The sequence below is a fragment of the Tachypleus tridentatus genome, chromosome 13 (assembly GCF_004210375.1).
Source record: "Tachypleus tridentatus isolate NWPU-2018 chromosome 13, ASM421037v1, whole genome shotgun sequence".
In the NCBI taxonomy this organism is placed as follows: Eukaryota; Metazoa; Arthropoda; class Merostomata; order Xiphosura; family Limulidae; genus Tachypleus; species Tachypleus tridentatus.
Genome location: NC_134837.1, coordinates 263089597 through 263107738, shown reverse-complemented (window position 1 = coordinate 263107738; position 18142 = coordinate 263089597). Strand labels below are relative to the sequence as shown.

Sequence of the window (18142 nt, the reverse complement as noted above, 5' to 3'; positions counted from 1 at the left end):
ACAACACAGTTGAGTTCAATTTTAATATCACAGTGAATGTATAATGAGTCCAGGATGGAACTGTTTGCTTGTTCAGTTGCAAAGACAAAAAGTTAGTGTGGTTTATTTTGTTATGATTATTAAATTTGAGGTTAGAAAGCACTAGAAAAACTCAAGTATTTTTTTTAGTAGAATAACTACAATAGTTAGTTTTATCAGTGTTTATAGTGTTTCAGAAAGTAGCTGGATTATTGATTCAATAATGATTTTTATGAGATGGTAATCCATGTCTTCACACACACACAAATGTTGTTCCTCTCTTGCATCTCCGATGAGGTTTACATGACACAAGACTTACTCATATGAACTGCACTGTTGCATTATGATGTCATCATGCAAAAACAGTGCTTCAGCAGTAGGAAAACAACACATCCTTCATGTGCAATAACTTCTCCAATGCACTTGTTATAACTTCATTCTTAGCCTTGCATTCAACAGATATGTAATTTTTTTCTCTCATTTGCACTTAATTTGATGAGTGAAACTTTTGTTTTTGTGATATTTCTATTTATTATTTTTTATTTTAAACACTGGCAGTATCACATAACAAGACTAAAGATTGAATACCTTTTCCCATGCCAGTTATACTGGGGTTTTCACTAGTCAAAAAACACACTTCTCATGGGCATTGTGGTTGAACTTTAGCATATGTGGCAACTGATGAAGGTTTCTACTTTTGTGTATATTACCTTGAAACAAGATAAGACCATAGGCTAAACATGAATGGATAGAAAAAATTATTTTCTATCTAAGTCAATGTTAAATAAATATTATTTGCATAAAAAGTTGTGTATAATCTCTGAGAAGTGACTAGTGATGGTATCAAAGAAAGGATTTTAATGTGAAGTTTACAAATGTAGGAACAAGCCTCAAACCTTGGATTTTGTTGTTTTCTTGAATTTTATTTTATAATGTTTTTGTTCAAGATAACTTTCTTTGTGTACATGTTTCAAAATTACAGAAATATTCTTACCTGAGAAGATGTAAGAATAAGTTAAAGTGGTTCTGCTAGTGCAATATATTCAAGTGAAAGAATAGTTTCGTATATATTTATTTGTGCATAATAAATTTTTTTATTTCTAAAACAACCCACACTAATACAGGAATGTCTCAGGTGTTGAAACTAAACTAAAACTGTTAGAGAGAAATTAAACTTCATTGTTGTTCTTTATTAATCTTGTATATGTGAATGAAACTTACTGTAGGTTTTTTGGTGCTCAGATCTTTTATCCATTTCCATATTGATAGAACTGTGAAACTTAAGAAATTACTATACATAAGTAAAGCACCTGTAAAAGTCTCTTTTGTTGTTTATTGTTATGTTTATTGAATGGTACCATCAGACGTCTTTGGATAGTATCAGATGGATTTCATTTGTACCCTGGATCTCAAAACTTTATTAGAATATCATAATTAAATTATATTTTGAAAATAAAATTTACATTCATTAAAAAGTCTACCCTTAGTCAGTATACACATTTAAAATTCACAAGAACTTTTAAGACTGAAAATGTGATCCAACCAGTAATGTTATCATATGCTATCAAATTATTTCTTTATCTTCTGTTTTAGTTTTTAATTTATTAACTACTGCTCTCTGTATAGGTAAGAAAAAAATATTTTTTTTAAAATTGATACTAATCAGTGCTTGTAGAATTTTATAAATTAATCAAGCCATCAGAACCAGGGAAAAAAGAATTACATATTTATTTTTGTTAACCTGTAACAAATATTAAAACTTAACTCTGTGTCATATCTATATATATATATGTTTACATTTCCAGTATTAGGTTTGTAAGTGATGAATTAAAAAACAAACACACATGTGTTTCATTTCCTTTGAACATGAAAAGAAAGGTGAATATTTTTCACAGGTATATGCTTTGGTTTCACCATGGTTATTTATAGCATCTAGATAACCAGCTTTAAAATATGTTGATGTTATTATTACCATTTAATGACTAATTATCCAGCATGGTTAAGTGATTAGGGTGCTTGACTTGGAATCTGAGGGTTGTGAGTTTGAATCCCCATCCCACCAAATATGCTCACCCTTTCAGCAATGGATGTGTTACAATGTGACTTCAGTCACACTATTTATTGGTGAAAAAGTAGCCTAAGAGTTGGCAGTGGATGATGATGATTCGCTGGCCTTCCCTGCAGTTTTCCACTGCTAAATTAAGGATGGCTAGTGGAGATAGCCCTTGTGAAAAACAAACTGTCCAATTACACATATGGTGATAGCTAATTCAGGGTTGATGATAATGGGAAATACAGGGTGTCTCAAAATGCATATACCAAAAGGAAAGTTGAATAATATTTGTATTATTTAAGATAACAACAAAATTCAAAACAAAATGTCTTATAAATGCTTGTAAGTTTTATTTTGTTTAATTAATAAACTTGTACACATCACTCATTATTAGATACAATCAATCTAATTTTGTGTTCAAATTCACAGAACACATTTTCTAACACAGTTGTAGGGATGAATACAACAGCATTGTGGATATGAAATTTTATTTTCTCAAGATCCATTGGTTTATTATGGTAGACTTTTGTTTCCAAAGTTAAGCCAGAGGAATGCTTCAAGTGTTATAATTTTAATCAAAAACAGAGTTTAGTTCTGAAATCTGTAATAAAATACATTTGTAAATAATGTAAGTAACAAGAATAATAATTAACTTAGAAAACTTAGAAGATTTCAGAAATTTATTTTTTCAATTTTGTTCTTATCCCAAGTACTTAAAAATCTATTTAACATTATTTTTGGTGCATTCATATACAGGGCATCCTGTATATGTGAACTTGACCTAACAGGTGTTATGGCCACATAAACCATATGGTAATATGGAGGTATGGAATACTCTATCTTCCATACTTCTCTTAAAAGGTGATGTGGTTGGTGAGGATCTGTAAACCTTGTTTTAGAACAGTCTTTAAATGACTACCACTTGGATTGGATCACATCCTGCAGTTTGAAAGATAATTTCTTGGTAAGTACAGAACAAGTTTCTTTTGCTTTGCTTTAGATTGCCTGTACTTTTATGAATAGGATAACCTGGTTAAAACTTGCCTCTTTTTGATATGTGTTATCACTTCTAAACATTTGGTTAATTGTTATCTTTTTAATATGTGTTATCACTTGTAAACATTTGGTTAATTGTTATCTTTTTAATGTGTATTATCACTTATAAATATTTGGTTAATTTTTATCTTTTTGATGTGTGTTATTACTTATAAGCATTTGTTTAACTGTGTTATCACTAATAACCAAATGTTTATGAGTGATAATGCTTAAAATGTGTAGCAAAAGTGAAGAACTTTGAAATTTAAAAATAAACAACCAAACACGTTTCTACCTTTGAATAGAATGGAAATTTTTTTTTCTATATTTAATAATTATAACATTAAAGGACAACGAGAAAATGTTTGATACATCTGGATTGTCTTATCCACTAAATTAAACTAAAGCCTTAAAAAAGATTCAAACTCAAAGCTAGCCATTATTGTTCAAATATATTTTAAGCTTTCTCTTAAACTTGCTTAAATTAACTGCATTCATATCTGAAACTAGTACTTCTCCTCTGATGCTCTTTCCAACCATTCAATATTTGTACTGAAGTAAAGACCCTATAGGTGGACTAATCAGTGACCTATGGAATGACATTATAACCTTTTATACATGTATTTAGAATTTATATAGATACAGTCTAAAACTCTATTTTCCCTGCCGTTAGCAACAGCACATTGTTTGGATGGCTTAAAAAAAATTAATGATCAATAAGGAAGAAACTGAGATCTTTTTCTTCTGTAATACCATTAATGTGAAATTAAATTTCAGCTTGTGATACACCACATGTAATACATTGCATTTATTAAAATTAGAAACAAGGTGCAATTTCTTTGCCCAGCTCACTAACTAATCCAAATTTTTTTGTAAAGCAACAGCATCCTTCTCACAGTCAACAACACCCAAAACTTTAATAATGTCAGTAAATTTAAAATACCAAGAGATTATTTATTCATCTATGTTTCTAAAGTAAATAAAAAAACAACAAATGTGCTAACACTGAGCCTTGACGTTCCCTACTTGTGACATTAGTCAGGTTTGACCTAGCTGTATTTATAACAACTATTTGCTTTCCTCTGTCTACCCAGCTTTCTATCTAATGAACCAACCTATTCCCCACAGCTACTGAGATAACATTTTTCAACAACCATTTTATGTGGCACTTTGTCAAATACTTTCTGAAAATCCAGATACACCATCTTACCCTTACCTACACAAAAAGTAACCTCTTCATATTGTGTTAAAAAGTTATTAAGACATGGTTTTCCCTGGTAAAACCATGCTGAGTATTCAACAAAATTTTTATGCAGTTTAAGTGACTTTCCAAAACATCTTTTATCACCACTGACATACGACTAATAGACTTATAATTAATAATTACTGGAACAATTTCTGTTGCAACCATTGAAAAGGGTAGTGACATTAGCCAACTTGAAATCTTATATTCAAGGATTTACAAAAAATTAAAGCAAATGGCTCACATGATCATGACTTAATCTCTTTCAAAACTCTTGAAGAAACATTATCTGTATACAGGAGCTTTATCATTCTTTAAACTTCCAAATGTTTTCTTAAGAAGCTTAGAATTAATGTGATAATATTAATTCAGTCCTTGTTTCCATGTAGAAACTGCTTAGTTTGAAAAACACTGATTAAATCTTAATTAATAAAAACTAAAGGATGACGTGTAATGTAATTCTTTTCCTTCTAAATACTTTGTCACTGTTTGAAAGATGCCTGAGCCATATAAGCCATTTCTGGTACCATTATGTTGCTTTGGGAAATGATTTGAGAAACTTGGTGAATTCTTAGAGATATATATATGCATTTAATGTTTTAATTCACTCTTCTTTTAGATTTTATCTTCAAGCCTCCTAGGCCTGGCATGGCCTGGTGGTTAGGGTACTCATTTTGTAATCTGCAGGTTGAAATTTCAAGTCATGTTACTAAAGAGATAGACTCTTTAGTGGGCCTGGTACCAAATATATCTAAGGTTCCCAATATGAATGTGTTCTCATTTTACAATTTATTCAGATCATATTGAAAAAATTCATGTTTTAAATTTAACAATTTTGGTAAGCTGCACCTCATGCTGGGATCTAGTTTTCCAGTCAGTATAATAGAAGCAGTCATGAAGTTTTTATTTTTTTCTCTTCAGAATTCATTGTGTATAAAGAAAAAAGGTGTGTCTGTGATGTAGTTGTAGTATAACTTTAACTAGATAAAGTGCTTTAGAAAAACAGTGTGATTCAAAAATGTATGCTTTTTAAATACTGTTTCAAAAAATGTATTAAATTTTTGAAATTTACATACTGTCTATGAAAATACATATTAACTTGTGCACTTAAAAAAATTTGAAGACATTTTGTGATTGGCTCCTTCCAAGAGTTGGGAACTATCACCATTGTTGATATATCCTCAACTGGTATCTCTGCACCCAATAAATTCTTTGTTTAATTTTATTTTTGTGGCTTATTGACAATTATGTTGAAGGCATTAAACTGTGTTAACATCTGTTTAATGGTAACCCATGAAGTATTTACTTAGAAACTTTTGTAAATATTTCAAAGGAAGATTTAGTTTTTTCTATAACTTACATCACGACGAGACAAGTGATAGCCACAAAAGAGTAATATATATGTGCGTGCATGGATGCATAAGTATGTTTTAACTTGCATGTGTAAATGTATCTTCAGAATTATTATCAGTTGAGTTACAGTTTCAAGATAGGATTCACTTGTATGTATTGTGACCCATTGTTTCTTGAGTTGTGGCTGTTAGGTTGGATTCGTTTGTGCACTTTATGACCCATTGTTGGTCAAATTGTGATTTTTAGGTAGAATTCACTTGTGTGCATTATGACCCATTGTTAATTGAGTTGTGATTGTTGGGTAAGATTCACTTGTGTGCATAATGACCCACTGTCAGTCAAGTTGTTATTGTCAGGTAGGATTTATTTATGTGCATAATGATCCATTGTTAGTTGAGTTGTAAACATTAGCTAAGATTCGTGTACATATTATAAACGTATTTTTCTGTAAATTGAAGAACTATACCTGATTAGGAAATTTACATTGGCTTCGTGAACACAAAATGTATATCTGTCATACAGCCATTGTGCCATAGTGTATTTATACTATTAAGTATAAATCAGTAAGCAAGTTTCTTAAATTTACCAGTATCATATAGTAAAACTGAAGAAGGCAATATTGGTGGTATATTTCAGTGAGATTGGGCCAAGCATGGCCTAGTGGTTGGCATGTCATGCTTCATATTTAAGGGTTAGAGGTTTGAAAATGCATGCCACAGCTCTAACTATGAAAGCATTATAACTCAGTCATCAATCAGTCTGGTGACAGTGCATCTTACTGCATTCTTTTTCTCCAATTTGACGTTCAAAATTTGGGATGACTTTACCTGAACCTTGAGGTCTTCAGCTTGGTCATTTATCTCGTGTTGCTTAAATTGTTAAACAGGTAGAAAATGCCACTTAATTAAATTAGCATTAAGATGCATTAACTTTAGTTACCCATAACCAATACTTGTTTTCTTTTTAATATGTGCATATAATATGTATTAAAAATCTGTAAGGCAGTTTTGAGATTGGAATTATAGTGACAACCTTTTTAAACTGCATTAATTTTATAATAATAATATGAATCTTGTAAGACATACAATATATATATTTCAGTTTCATGAAATGTTTTATGAATAAACAGTGTTTACTAAAAGTAAATTACATTTCTGCATGTGACAGGAGTTGATATGAATGTACAATAAATATACTGACTGAAGTAGAACAACTGGTATTAAATGTATTATCTTATTGATAAGACTGTCTTTCTAACCATTTATAAAATATTTTAGATAAAGTAATTATGTATGATTTAATTCAAATACAAAGAGCTGTAATTGATCTACTTAAAAGTTATCTTACCATGTGTAACACGTTACTTGATAAATGTCATTAATTCAATCCATGTTAAAGTTCTTACAGTAACATTTGTTTTATTTTACTTACTATAAATGTTTCGTAACTTAAGCCTTCTCTCAGTTGTTCAACAGTATGTTTACAAACTTAGTGCTAAAACTTGGGGTTTGATTTTCCAAAATGGACAGAGTGGAGATAGCCTATTGTTTAACTTTGCAGTAAAAACAAAATTATATTATTGAAATCATCTATAGTCTATAATTTATTTATGTCTGCCAAACATTTTCTTTAGGTATGAACCTGAGACAGTCATTTTTGACTGTCCAGATGGCTTCAGTTACAGGAAACCTTACATGATTAAATAAGAAATGACAGCATAGATATTCACAATCATGGCTTAAAGCTGAATTCAGAACATAAAAATCAACATTTTTATTATATTTATAATGTGGACTTGTATTTGTTTATCTAGATACAGACAGGCAGATATATAAGCTATAACTCAAATGCAAATATGTAAATCTGTTTTTCAGGGAGGTTACATCTTTGCTGGATGTGTAGATGATTCATCAGCATTTAGGAATATAAATGGAAATTTGATTTCCAGTCTACCTGCGTTATATTCCGATAAAAGCTACCCAGCTTTTACCTTGCAGAAAGGTAAATTCTACTCATTCTTCTAAGTTCGTTTTTGTTATGAAAGCAAAGTGTGTTGTCTCTTGTAACAGGTGAGAATCCAAACACATAAAACTAATGAGGGTGGCTTTCCATGTGCCCCAGGCAACAGTACACAACATAATCAAGAAGTATCTTCGTTGGAAAGGGCAACAAGTTACAAGTTCATCAAAATAAGGTTTCCAGTTGTAACTCCCATTTAATGGTTCTATACTTCAAGCATCTGAAGAATAAAACAGCATTCTTGCTATTCTATATGAAGACATGCCAATAAAGTCACCACATGCAATGCTTGTGAATTTGTGTGTGAAAAGTGCACCTTGTATGGATATAGTGAGCCAGTACTGGGATGTGCTGTGATAAACAACGAACAGTTAATCCCAACTTCTCAAGATCGAACCCTGAAGTTTTGGAACTTGAAGACTTTAACAGATGATAATTCTAAACACCACAAGGGTCGAGTGAACATAGTTAGGATTTCAAACAATGGGCGTCACATTCTCAGTGGGGATGAGTTGGGAAAGCTGGTAATATCGGAGTTGACTATAAACGGTAGCTTATCTGCCATTAGTTACTGTGGCCATGAAGAGGTAAGTTCGGTTCAGATTCAGTTTATCCAAAAAATTATGATACACTCAGTATGAAAGTAAAAGAATGAATCTGTAAAATGTCACTAAGAAAACAGAAGACTTGTATGGTTAATGGAGTGTGGATCATAAATAGATAAATTATTACATTGATATTTCATGCAGTTTAAACCTATTCCATCATGTCATAATATCTTGTAGTTTTCTTCAACATTAACTAACCTTTACATAGGTCTTGTTATAATTTTTAGCTTTTTGTCACATGTATATGTAATATATGAAAGTAATAGTACTTACTTACTATGTGGTTTTTCAGTCAGTACAGGAAAGGTGTCATAAGGAATTTCCATAAGGAAAAAAGATGGTTTCTAACTGATCTATTTCTTTTTATTTATATTTGTTTGTACTTAAACTGTGAATAGGTGTTGCTCTCAGAAAATGTATATTTTTTGTGTGTGTCATAGAGTCCTATTACTTTTGGACAACCCTGTGTGGTATTCTGATCTGGATTTATGTTATTTTTATAGAAGAGTTAATGCACAAGATTACATATGAAAGAGAATTTCAAAATTGACTAAGAACTTAAATATTCAAATATTTGACTGTTTTGGGTTGGGAAGAAGGAAAATAGTCAACTCTTTAAAGGTGTTATAGTTTTCAGTCATTTTTTTTTCACTTCATAGATTTATGTAAAATTCTTTAATATAAATTTACAGGAGAGTTGTGTTGGTGAAGTGTTTAGATAATTTATATGTACACCAGTATAAACAAAAATATTGTTTTTTCAGAACAAATTACTTTTGTACAAATAAGTTTCAGCAGGAACATGTGATGTTGTCCATTTGCTGTATCATTTCATATAAATAAAGACTAAAATAGTTTGCATTAAAAATCAATGTGAAATTAGTTTTTAACCTTGTGATCTTGAAATTGTTATGAAATTTACCTAATGATAAAAATTATCAAGGAAATTAATAGATTAATATTTACAATTATTTCTAGAGTGAAAAGTGTTAATTAGGTGCTGTACAATATCTGTGATGACACAGAAGATGAAAATTGTGTTTTATTTGTTTTCTTTCTTTGAAAAAAGTTGATAAAGCTTGCAATAAAACTGATTTTACTTGTATCTCTAATGAATGTAATATGTTTCTGAAATGGTCGTTTAATATGCTTTTATTAAAGGTCCATTAGTTAAAAAATACTGTAAATTGTTATAAATCTAGAAACACTCTGGTTATTGCTTTGTGATTTTGAGTGATACCAGTTTACTAATTATTGGTCAGTTTCTTATTTGTAACTAATGATATTCTTATGTTAGTGGACAGAAGAAAACGTAGCAACAGCAGTTTTTGTACACCCAGAGGGGAAGCAAATACTGTGTACAGTTAGCCAGCACACAAAGGAACGAAATGAATCATTTTCGATCTCTCTAAAAAAGGAAGTTTCTACCTCAAACAAGCCTAATTCAGTATTCTCTTTAAAGTAAGTATTTTGATAGTTTTTTTGCGGTAAAGGTTTTTGTTTTACTTCTACACAGTTGTCTTATTTATATCAGACTCTGAAGACAAACCTTTTTACATAATAACAAATAAACAAGAAATTTGTCAGATTAGTTGATAAAGAATAAATCATAGGATGCTGGACAGTAAAATTAGAAAAACTTAAAAATCACGACAATAAATATGAAGAACATCAAACTTTAACAAACGTTAACAGGTAACAAAACTACATTGGAGAAATGGAAAGACAATTGGGAACAAGAACACAAGGACACTACAAGTTTAATGAAAATGTAGATATTAGCCATTGTAGAACATACTATGTAAACTGGAAGCAAAGCACGCTGAGACAGAGCTAAAATCATCAAGTCAAACAGTTTTGACAAATAAAATTAATAAAGGAATTTATTTGCATGACCACAATAAACGTTCGTTAGAAATTAGAAACTTATGGTTACCATTGGTTGAACCCACATTCAGTCGCTCTTCCAATCACAATCAAGAACAAACAACGAATTAAAGTGCATCCACCTTGATAATATATAATACCTGTGGTAGTTTGCACAGGCTGATCTGAAGACGAAAGGCAGAAGACATTCAAAACATTATCCTCTACACTTGAGCTGTGTAACTTGAGTACATAGTCACTGATATATTCGTACAAGTGTTTCTTTAATAGGCATTTATTACCAACTTTACAATCAAATTTATAAATATACCATGTACATTATCCATCAGTTATGATGTATGTTGAAAAATTGTTAGAAGTCAAACTTAAAGAAGAGAATATATTTATTGTCACAAAAACAATGAACAAATTAGTAATTGAAAATTACTAATAATTATTAATAATTTTCACAGAAGAAACAACTATTTTGATATTTGACTGTGTTATACTTGAAGATTAAATCAGTGTTTATTTTACTGTAGAGTTCAGAATCAGCACAAGTTATTGGATGAAGTTACCACCATGAATTATGCATCAAAGGGAGATTGTGTTGCCATAGGCACCCAACAAGGTGATCTCTATCTGACAGACAGAACTTGTAGAAGTCTAAGAATAGTCCATTTAAGGGACAACTGGTATACCTTCTTGTTCTTTATTGCTGTTTATGTTAAAATACTTCATCAAAATACATACAAATTAATATCTTGTTGAAAATTACAATATTGAATTTGTTTGATATTATTATTGTTATCATTCATGCTAAATGAACAAAAGTGTTATTGTACAGTGTGAAATAATTAAGGGTTGACATTATTAAGTAACATTCAATTCCATCTTTAGAGGATCTGACCTTATAATTGCAAAACTTACAATTTTCATTTGGATTGAAGTGTTTTCACTGAGCTCATGGTGTTGTTTTCAAATTTTGGAGCTTATATTAGTTAACCACATCAAGACTAAGCATCATTGGAAATTAGAAACCTGTGGCTACCATTGGTTGAACCCACATTCCAAACAGAAGCAAGAACAAACAACTAATTTGACTACACTAACTAAAGTTATTGGGGCAAGTATTAAACCTCACAAATATTACTCACAGGTCTCTACTCAACTGTAGGAGGTCATAAATGGGTGGAATTGTAGCTATGTGTAATAAAATATATGTAAAAAGAAGGAATATTAAGTTAGACACAAAACATGAATAATTACTTTTTTAAGGAGTAATAATTTCATAATAAATACATGTGCTTTTGATTGGGCAGAAAAATTCTAAAACAAGGCTGCCGAGTTGTGCAGAAACTTGGTGATATGTGTATGTTCTTTTTATCAGGCTCATGGCTTCGTGTTTAATACCAAGAGACACCTTAAGTATGTTCATTGCTGATGAAAAAGGTGACATATTATCCTGTGGTGACATCTGCAGTAATTCTCAGGTAAAAAGAAATTTAACAGAATGTTATGTTGTGAAAAATATTTATGTTTTGACATCTGTTCTTTTCACAGAAGACTTGCTACAGAAGTAACCTACTAAAATAATCTTTGAGTGGTATGGTTGCTCAACATCTTTGCCTTGCAGATTTGATTTAGTGTTCAACAGGTGATAACTTTAAACTGAGCTGAAGGTTGACCACCACTTATTATATTTATTTAAATGCAGTTATAAGAAAAGCTGTTAGTAATATCCGACATTCTTTAAAGTTTTGGACAGTTTCTAGATCCAATTTTTTTGTCTTTTGGTTGATATGACTTTGTAGTTTTCACACTGAGCTGTGGGTTGTGAGAACTAAGGTTTGAACCACAGTATGCCATTAATCTTCTGTAGTTATCACACTGACCTGTGGGTTGTGAAAACTAAGGTTTGAGCCACAGTATGCAGTTAATTTTCTTCTGTAGTTATCACATTGAGGAGTTGGTTGTGAGAACTAAGGTTTAAGCCACAGTATGCCATTAATTTTCTGTAGTTATCACATTGAGGTGTGTGTTGTGAGGACTGAGGTTTGAGTCACAGTATGCCATTAATCATCTTCTGTAGACATGTTGTAGCCATGACAGTCAGCCGTATGATTTGATTAAAATTAGCTACGTAGGTGGGAGGTGATAACAGCTCGTTAACCTTCATCTGATTAGCAGTTTTAATAAGGGATGGCTGTTCCTGAATATTTAAGGTCTGTGACCTTGTTTAACAAGTGTCATGTAAGTTGTTGTTCAGATATAAAACACAAAATACTAAAAAATACAGGCATCTACAGCTGTTTATTCACCTCATATGACGATAATTTATCAGTGATTTGTTATAACAAGAAAACCACTTGAAGTAAAAATGTATCTCAGGATGGCCGGTATGGGCATTAACACTTTTACTAATGAAGCAGAGAACAACATTTCAACTTTCTTAGGCCATCTTCAGATTGAAACGTTGTTCTCTGCTTTTTTACTAAAAATGTTAGTGCCTATACCAGTTGTCCTGAGATACAATATATCAATGAGTTTGATTCTTTTATTCAGCCATCATGGCCAGGTGCGTTAAGGCATTCGAGTCATAATCTGAGGGTCACGGATTTGAATGCCCATCACATCAAACATGCTTGCCCTTTCAGCTGTGGGGGCATTATAATGTGATGATCAATCCCACTATTGTAAATTTTCTGTATTTTATATTAGAACAAATAAAATTGTAAATAACCTTCATTAATTTCACTTGATGACAATGTACATTTTGTTTTTTGTTTTGAACCACATTTTAATCACTTGTAGATTGCTCTTTGGACTCGGCTTCTTAGTTGAGAATTCTCTGAGTAAAATTTTGGAAATTTCATGACGCATTAAATAATAAAATTAAATAAAGTTACATGATTTTCATTTTTTAATCCAAAAATTATTCAGTAAGTTTAACCAAAGTACCCTATGACTTGGTTAGATATTTACACTGTGTGAACGAACAAAATTAATGTATTGGTTTGTGCATATTATATCGACTTGACAGTTACTATGGGTTTAAAATCTAATAAAGGGACTATTCTACAACCAGGGACACTCAGAAACTTCTGTTCCTCTTCACCGTAATAGTAAAATTTAAAAGTTATTTTAAGGTAAATTCATAAAGTGTACCAGAGTGAATAAAACTTAAGATAACATATAAAGTTTGAATTACGGGTATGAACATTAAGCTTCCATATTTTGGCAAGTATGCATGGTATCTATGGGCTTTACATCTGCTCTGTGATAGAGCCCCAGTCATGTGCATCTTACCCCTAAATTTGTATTGTGATCTCAACATTGTCAGCAGACTGACTGCTCTTAAACTCCTTCCATATCGTTTAGGCTTTTGATAATTTTGACCAGTTAACAGTGGTTTCTCTGGACAGTTGGATTTTCGTTCTTCAGATGCAAGTTAAAGCCTCAAAGAAAACCAGAGGAGCAGTTGCCTTCATGATGTTGGTTTGAAGTGAGGTGTTTTAGACTGTTTAAACTGACAACCGATGAACTAATTACAATCAGCAGAATCAGACAACAGAGACCTGCATCAGTAGGTCAGTGCTCCCAGTTCTAGAGAAGACATAACGCCAGCCCCAGAGTTTGTTTCATCACATTTACAGATTACAATTTTTCATAACGTCAGTTGCATAGTGATAAAAAACAACACAAAAACAGAACTTACAATATGCTCATAATATCTTCATAAACATCAACGCTACAAATCCTGTACATTTGACTTACTAACTAACCCATGTGGAAGGTACTGTATGCCTTCTATATATATATATTATTGAGGTGGATGTGCTTTAATTGGTTGTTCATTCTTGATTTTGATTGGTGGAGCAACTGAATGTGAATTCAACCAATGGTAGCCATAAGTTTCTCATTTCTAGGGTCACTAAAGTCTTTGTTTAACTAACATGTTATTTTGCTGATCACGTTATTTTTCTTGTATTCCAAACGTTGACCGAGTAGATTATTCTCTCAGCTTTAGAGCTTTTAACCCTATAATCTGTATAAGATATCTGTGGTGGATACAGCACAGATAGCCAGACGTTAGTTCCTTTTTTCAGAAGTTGAAAACAAAATGGAGTTAAACGTTAGTTTGTTGTTTATTTGATTGTTTTAGTCAAAATGATTCTGAATTGGTTTTTTATATATGCTGCTAATTAGCAGTCAGTGTGCTCCAAAAGTCTCCCACCAATAAAATAACTTTGCAGGGCTCTCGACTCGTAATATGAGGGTTGTAGGTTCGAACACCATCCCTCCAAACATGTTCGCTACTTTTCGCCGTTGGGAGGTTATTATGTCCTCATCAATCCCACTATTCGTTGGGAAAAGAGTAGCCCAAGAGTTGGCGGTGTTTGGTAATGACTAGCTGCCTTCCCTCTAGTCTTACACTGCTAAATTAGGGACGGCTACTGTAAAATTAAAAACAAACATACAATAGTAACTTTGCAAGAAATTCTAAGTTCTAGGTTGAATGATCACCAAGTAGTTTATATTATTTTTGGGAAGGGACCAGTGCTGACTGGAACGAGCATCGCGGATGGTTTTTTGTAGTGATTTTTGGGTTAGCTAAATCAATACTTTTCTGTGGTAGAGATAAACACATAAAAGCATTCTTTCATTAACTTGACAGCTTTGTAAGAAACAAACAGTCCAATGAAAACGTTTTATCGAAGAAAGGAATTGGAATTCTCAACCTGAACTCCTATCTTTTGAGCATGTGGGTAAAACGGACAGGTTAAAGAAAGTCCTTCAGAGTTCACGTACTAGTAGCTGTTTTTAATTTGATTTACTAACCAAAAACCCAGTAGAATCAGCTAGTACAGTGGATTTTTCAGACCCTTCGAACCAAACCCCAGAATAAACATTTACTTTTATAACTTTTTCAAGGCTGATAAAGCAGGTAAAGTAGTACTGGTCTCGAGCCTTCGATTCACCGTCCAGCGCTTTAATTATTATGTTAACAAAACGTCGAAGAGATAACTTGTCCAAAAACAAATCAATTTATATAAATTTTTTGTACCACCCAGTCTTCACAAGAGAGGCAAGTGATGTTCATAGGATCGAAGTAAATGCGAAAAGAAACCGTTTTGGGGAAAAATATTCGAGTTTATTGGAAATAAAAAAAGTATACAGTATATCGTTCGTATAGTTTACAACTTTAAAGAATGGTAAATACAGCTACCTTTAAATGTAATGCAAAACAATTTATATAATAAAACGGTTAAAACATTTCTTTTATTGATGAGAAAAAATTAAACTTTGCCTGAGGCTACAAATACACGACTTCATTTCGACACATGATTTAAACATTTAACACAATAATAAAGTTGAATCTTTTATTTTATCCAGGAAGTAATAAAAGGATGAAGCAACACGTTACGTCTTTACTTATAAATGGTGAACAAATTTATTCTGTCAATTGCTGAGATGATCTGATCTTCGCGAAATTGAGGATATTTGTTAATAATTGACTGAACCACTTCGAACTTTGATGAAAGCTGCTTGTATTGAATTTTCTGTTTGGCTCCTTCTGAGAGCTCAAACTTATTCTTTATACCGCAGAGTTGGAGCCCAGGAAAGTTAATAAAATATAAATTTTCTAAGATTGGAGAGTTTACTCCTGCAACGGTGTATACTTTAGTCATATCTTCAAAGTAAGAAAGATCCCGAGGTTCAAGATCAAAAATAAAATAATCAGACCAACCGTCTTTATTACGCCGATTCTTGGGTATAGGAATGTCTAAAGTTTTATGAACTCGTATTATTAAATTTCCTTGACGAACAAACTTAAATTTGAGATATGACATGCTATAAACTGGTGATTCTTCTTTGAAATCTAACGGGATTGCCTTGAACGTTGGGAAGGCGCTGAAATCCACCAGATGTTTAGTGCCACGTGACGACAAGTTTCGAACAATTGTAGAAATATGATTGTTTGGAAATCCAAACGCAGATGCAGTATGATATACGTCAAACCCCAAAGCTTGAAGCAAATATTTCACAAAGACATTGAGAATGTAACACGTTCCTCCTTGTTTAGCCATCATGGTTTCTTTAATTTCAGCCCATGTTGGTATGTGACGATGATCCGGTTCCAGTGAAAGTAAAGATATATTTTGAAAAGGAATTACTTGGTGGATCGTCTGTATAACATGATCTAGGAAAGCACTGCGATCTGTTACCAATTTTCTCTTAGCCTCTGGTATCTCAAGAATTTTAGATACAAAATACAAAGCTTCTTCTTTGGTCAACCTGGATTCCATCGCCAACAAATCTCTTCATTTATTCGAATAATCGACCTTAAAACATAGAATAATAATTAATTTTACTTTTAATAAAATCAGTGAAACATAAAATACAAAGTAAAATTAGTGTAAATTAATCTACTGAAAGAAGGAACTACTACAGTCCATTCCATTTCTTTCGTAATCCGATGGTAGCAGGTTCAAATCCCCGTCACACAAACACGCTCGCCCTTTCAGCCATAGGGACGTTATAATATCACGGGCAATCCCACTATCCGTTGGAAAAATAGTAGCCCAAGAGTTAGCGGTGGGTGGTAATGATTAACTGCCTTCCTCTACTCTTACTCTGCTAAATTAAGGAAGGCTAGCACAGATAGCCCTTGAGTAGCTATGCGCGAATTTGAAAACAAACCAAACCTTTACTAATTCATCTTGAATAAATGAACATCTAATCCTGCTTAAGGCTAATTTGAATATCTAATCTCGAAAGATTAAGTCTTTTTTTTCTCTTTTTTAGTCATATTTATAAAGCTGAGGAAATTTGGCATGTGTTGTCTTAAATTCGCACATTAATTTTGAAACAAGGTATTAAAAATACGAACACACAAGAGTCTGACCTTTTATTAATGTGTGTTCGCTGTAGTATTATTCTGGTAACCAGCCTATGAGAGTTTTCAAACTAACAAATATTATTTTTGCAATAAAAAAAAGTCAATGATTGCTTTGAATTTCGCGCAAAGCTACACAAGGTTTATCTGTGCTAGCCGTCCCTAATTTAGCAGTGTAAGACTAAAGGGAAGCCAGCTAGTCATCACCACCCACCGCCAACACTTAGGCTACTTTTTTTGCCAACGAATAGTGAGACTGACCGTAACTTTATAATGCCTCCAAGGCTGAAAGAACGAGCATGTTTGGTGTGACGAGGATTCGAACCCGCGACCCTCGGATCACGAGTCGAGTGCCTTAACTACCTGGACGTGCTGGGCCGAAAAATCAAAGTTCTGTTGAAAATTGCACAAACACAAGCGTCAGTCTCACGTTTTGGATTTAGTAAACAGATGAGTTACAAAGATTGTAACCAAACTCGTTTTCTGGATAAAACTAACCAAATGTGACAAATATATACACTGCTGGCCACAATCTTAAGGCCAATGAACATGAAGACAAAACATGCATTTTACGTTGTTAGACTTAACCACTTATTTGTTAGAGCTTCGAAAGATGAAAATAACAAAAGAGAAAATAAAAATAAAAACTTTTTTAGCATTTAATAGGGAAAATGCGAACACTAGCGAATTTAGCTTTATAAATTGCCTATATATAGGGGCACCATAATCTTTTAGGTGCTTAGGGTCCTATAGAGGTCTTAATCCGGTCATGATGTTTATGTATTTCCGGACGAGTTCTGGCTGTTGTTTTCCGGTGCTATCTTTGCCTCGTTCATGAATAATATTAATTATGACCAACTTCACTCCTTCACCAAAAAAGAGCTAAATTCAATAACCTTCCACGAAAGGGGACGAATAGGAACCACAACGTTCTGAACCCCAGTTGTAGAGAGAGAATTCTTCTGTTCTCTCTCTCTCAACTAAACCCTGCCACGTTAGTTTGCGTTTCCGTTTTGCGATGTTTATGTATGCATATATAATTAATT

The 18142-nt window shown here is 32.3% G+C and overlaps 2 protein-coding genes across 2 annotated transcripts; one reads left to right on the top strand and one right to left on the bottom strand.

Moving 5' to 3' along the window:
• Positions 1-6025: 6025 nt before the first annotated feature.
• LOC143236545 (uncharacterized) lies at positions 6026-10966 on the top strand. Its single transcript, XM_076474849.1, has 5 exons — positions 6026-6058; positions 7577-7703; positions 7995-8308; positions 9627-9790; positions 10738-10966. Exons 1-5 carry the CDS (start codon positions 6026-6028, stop codon positions 10964-10966), a joined length of 867 nt encoding a protein of 288 aa, XP_076330964.1.
• A 4661-nt stretch (positions 10967-15627) lies between these two features.
• On the bottom strand, positions 15628-16506 carry LOC143236544 (uncharacterized). Its single transcript, XM_076474848.1, has one exon. It carries the CDS (start codon positions 16504-16506, stop codon positions 15628-15630), a length of 879 nt encoding a protein of 292 aa, XP_076330963.1.
• Between the last annotated feature and the right edge of the window lie 1636 nt (positions 16507-18142).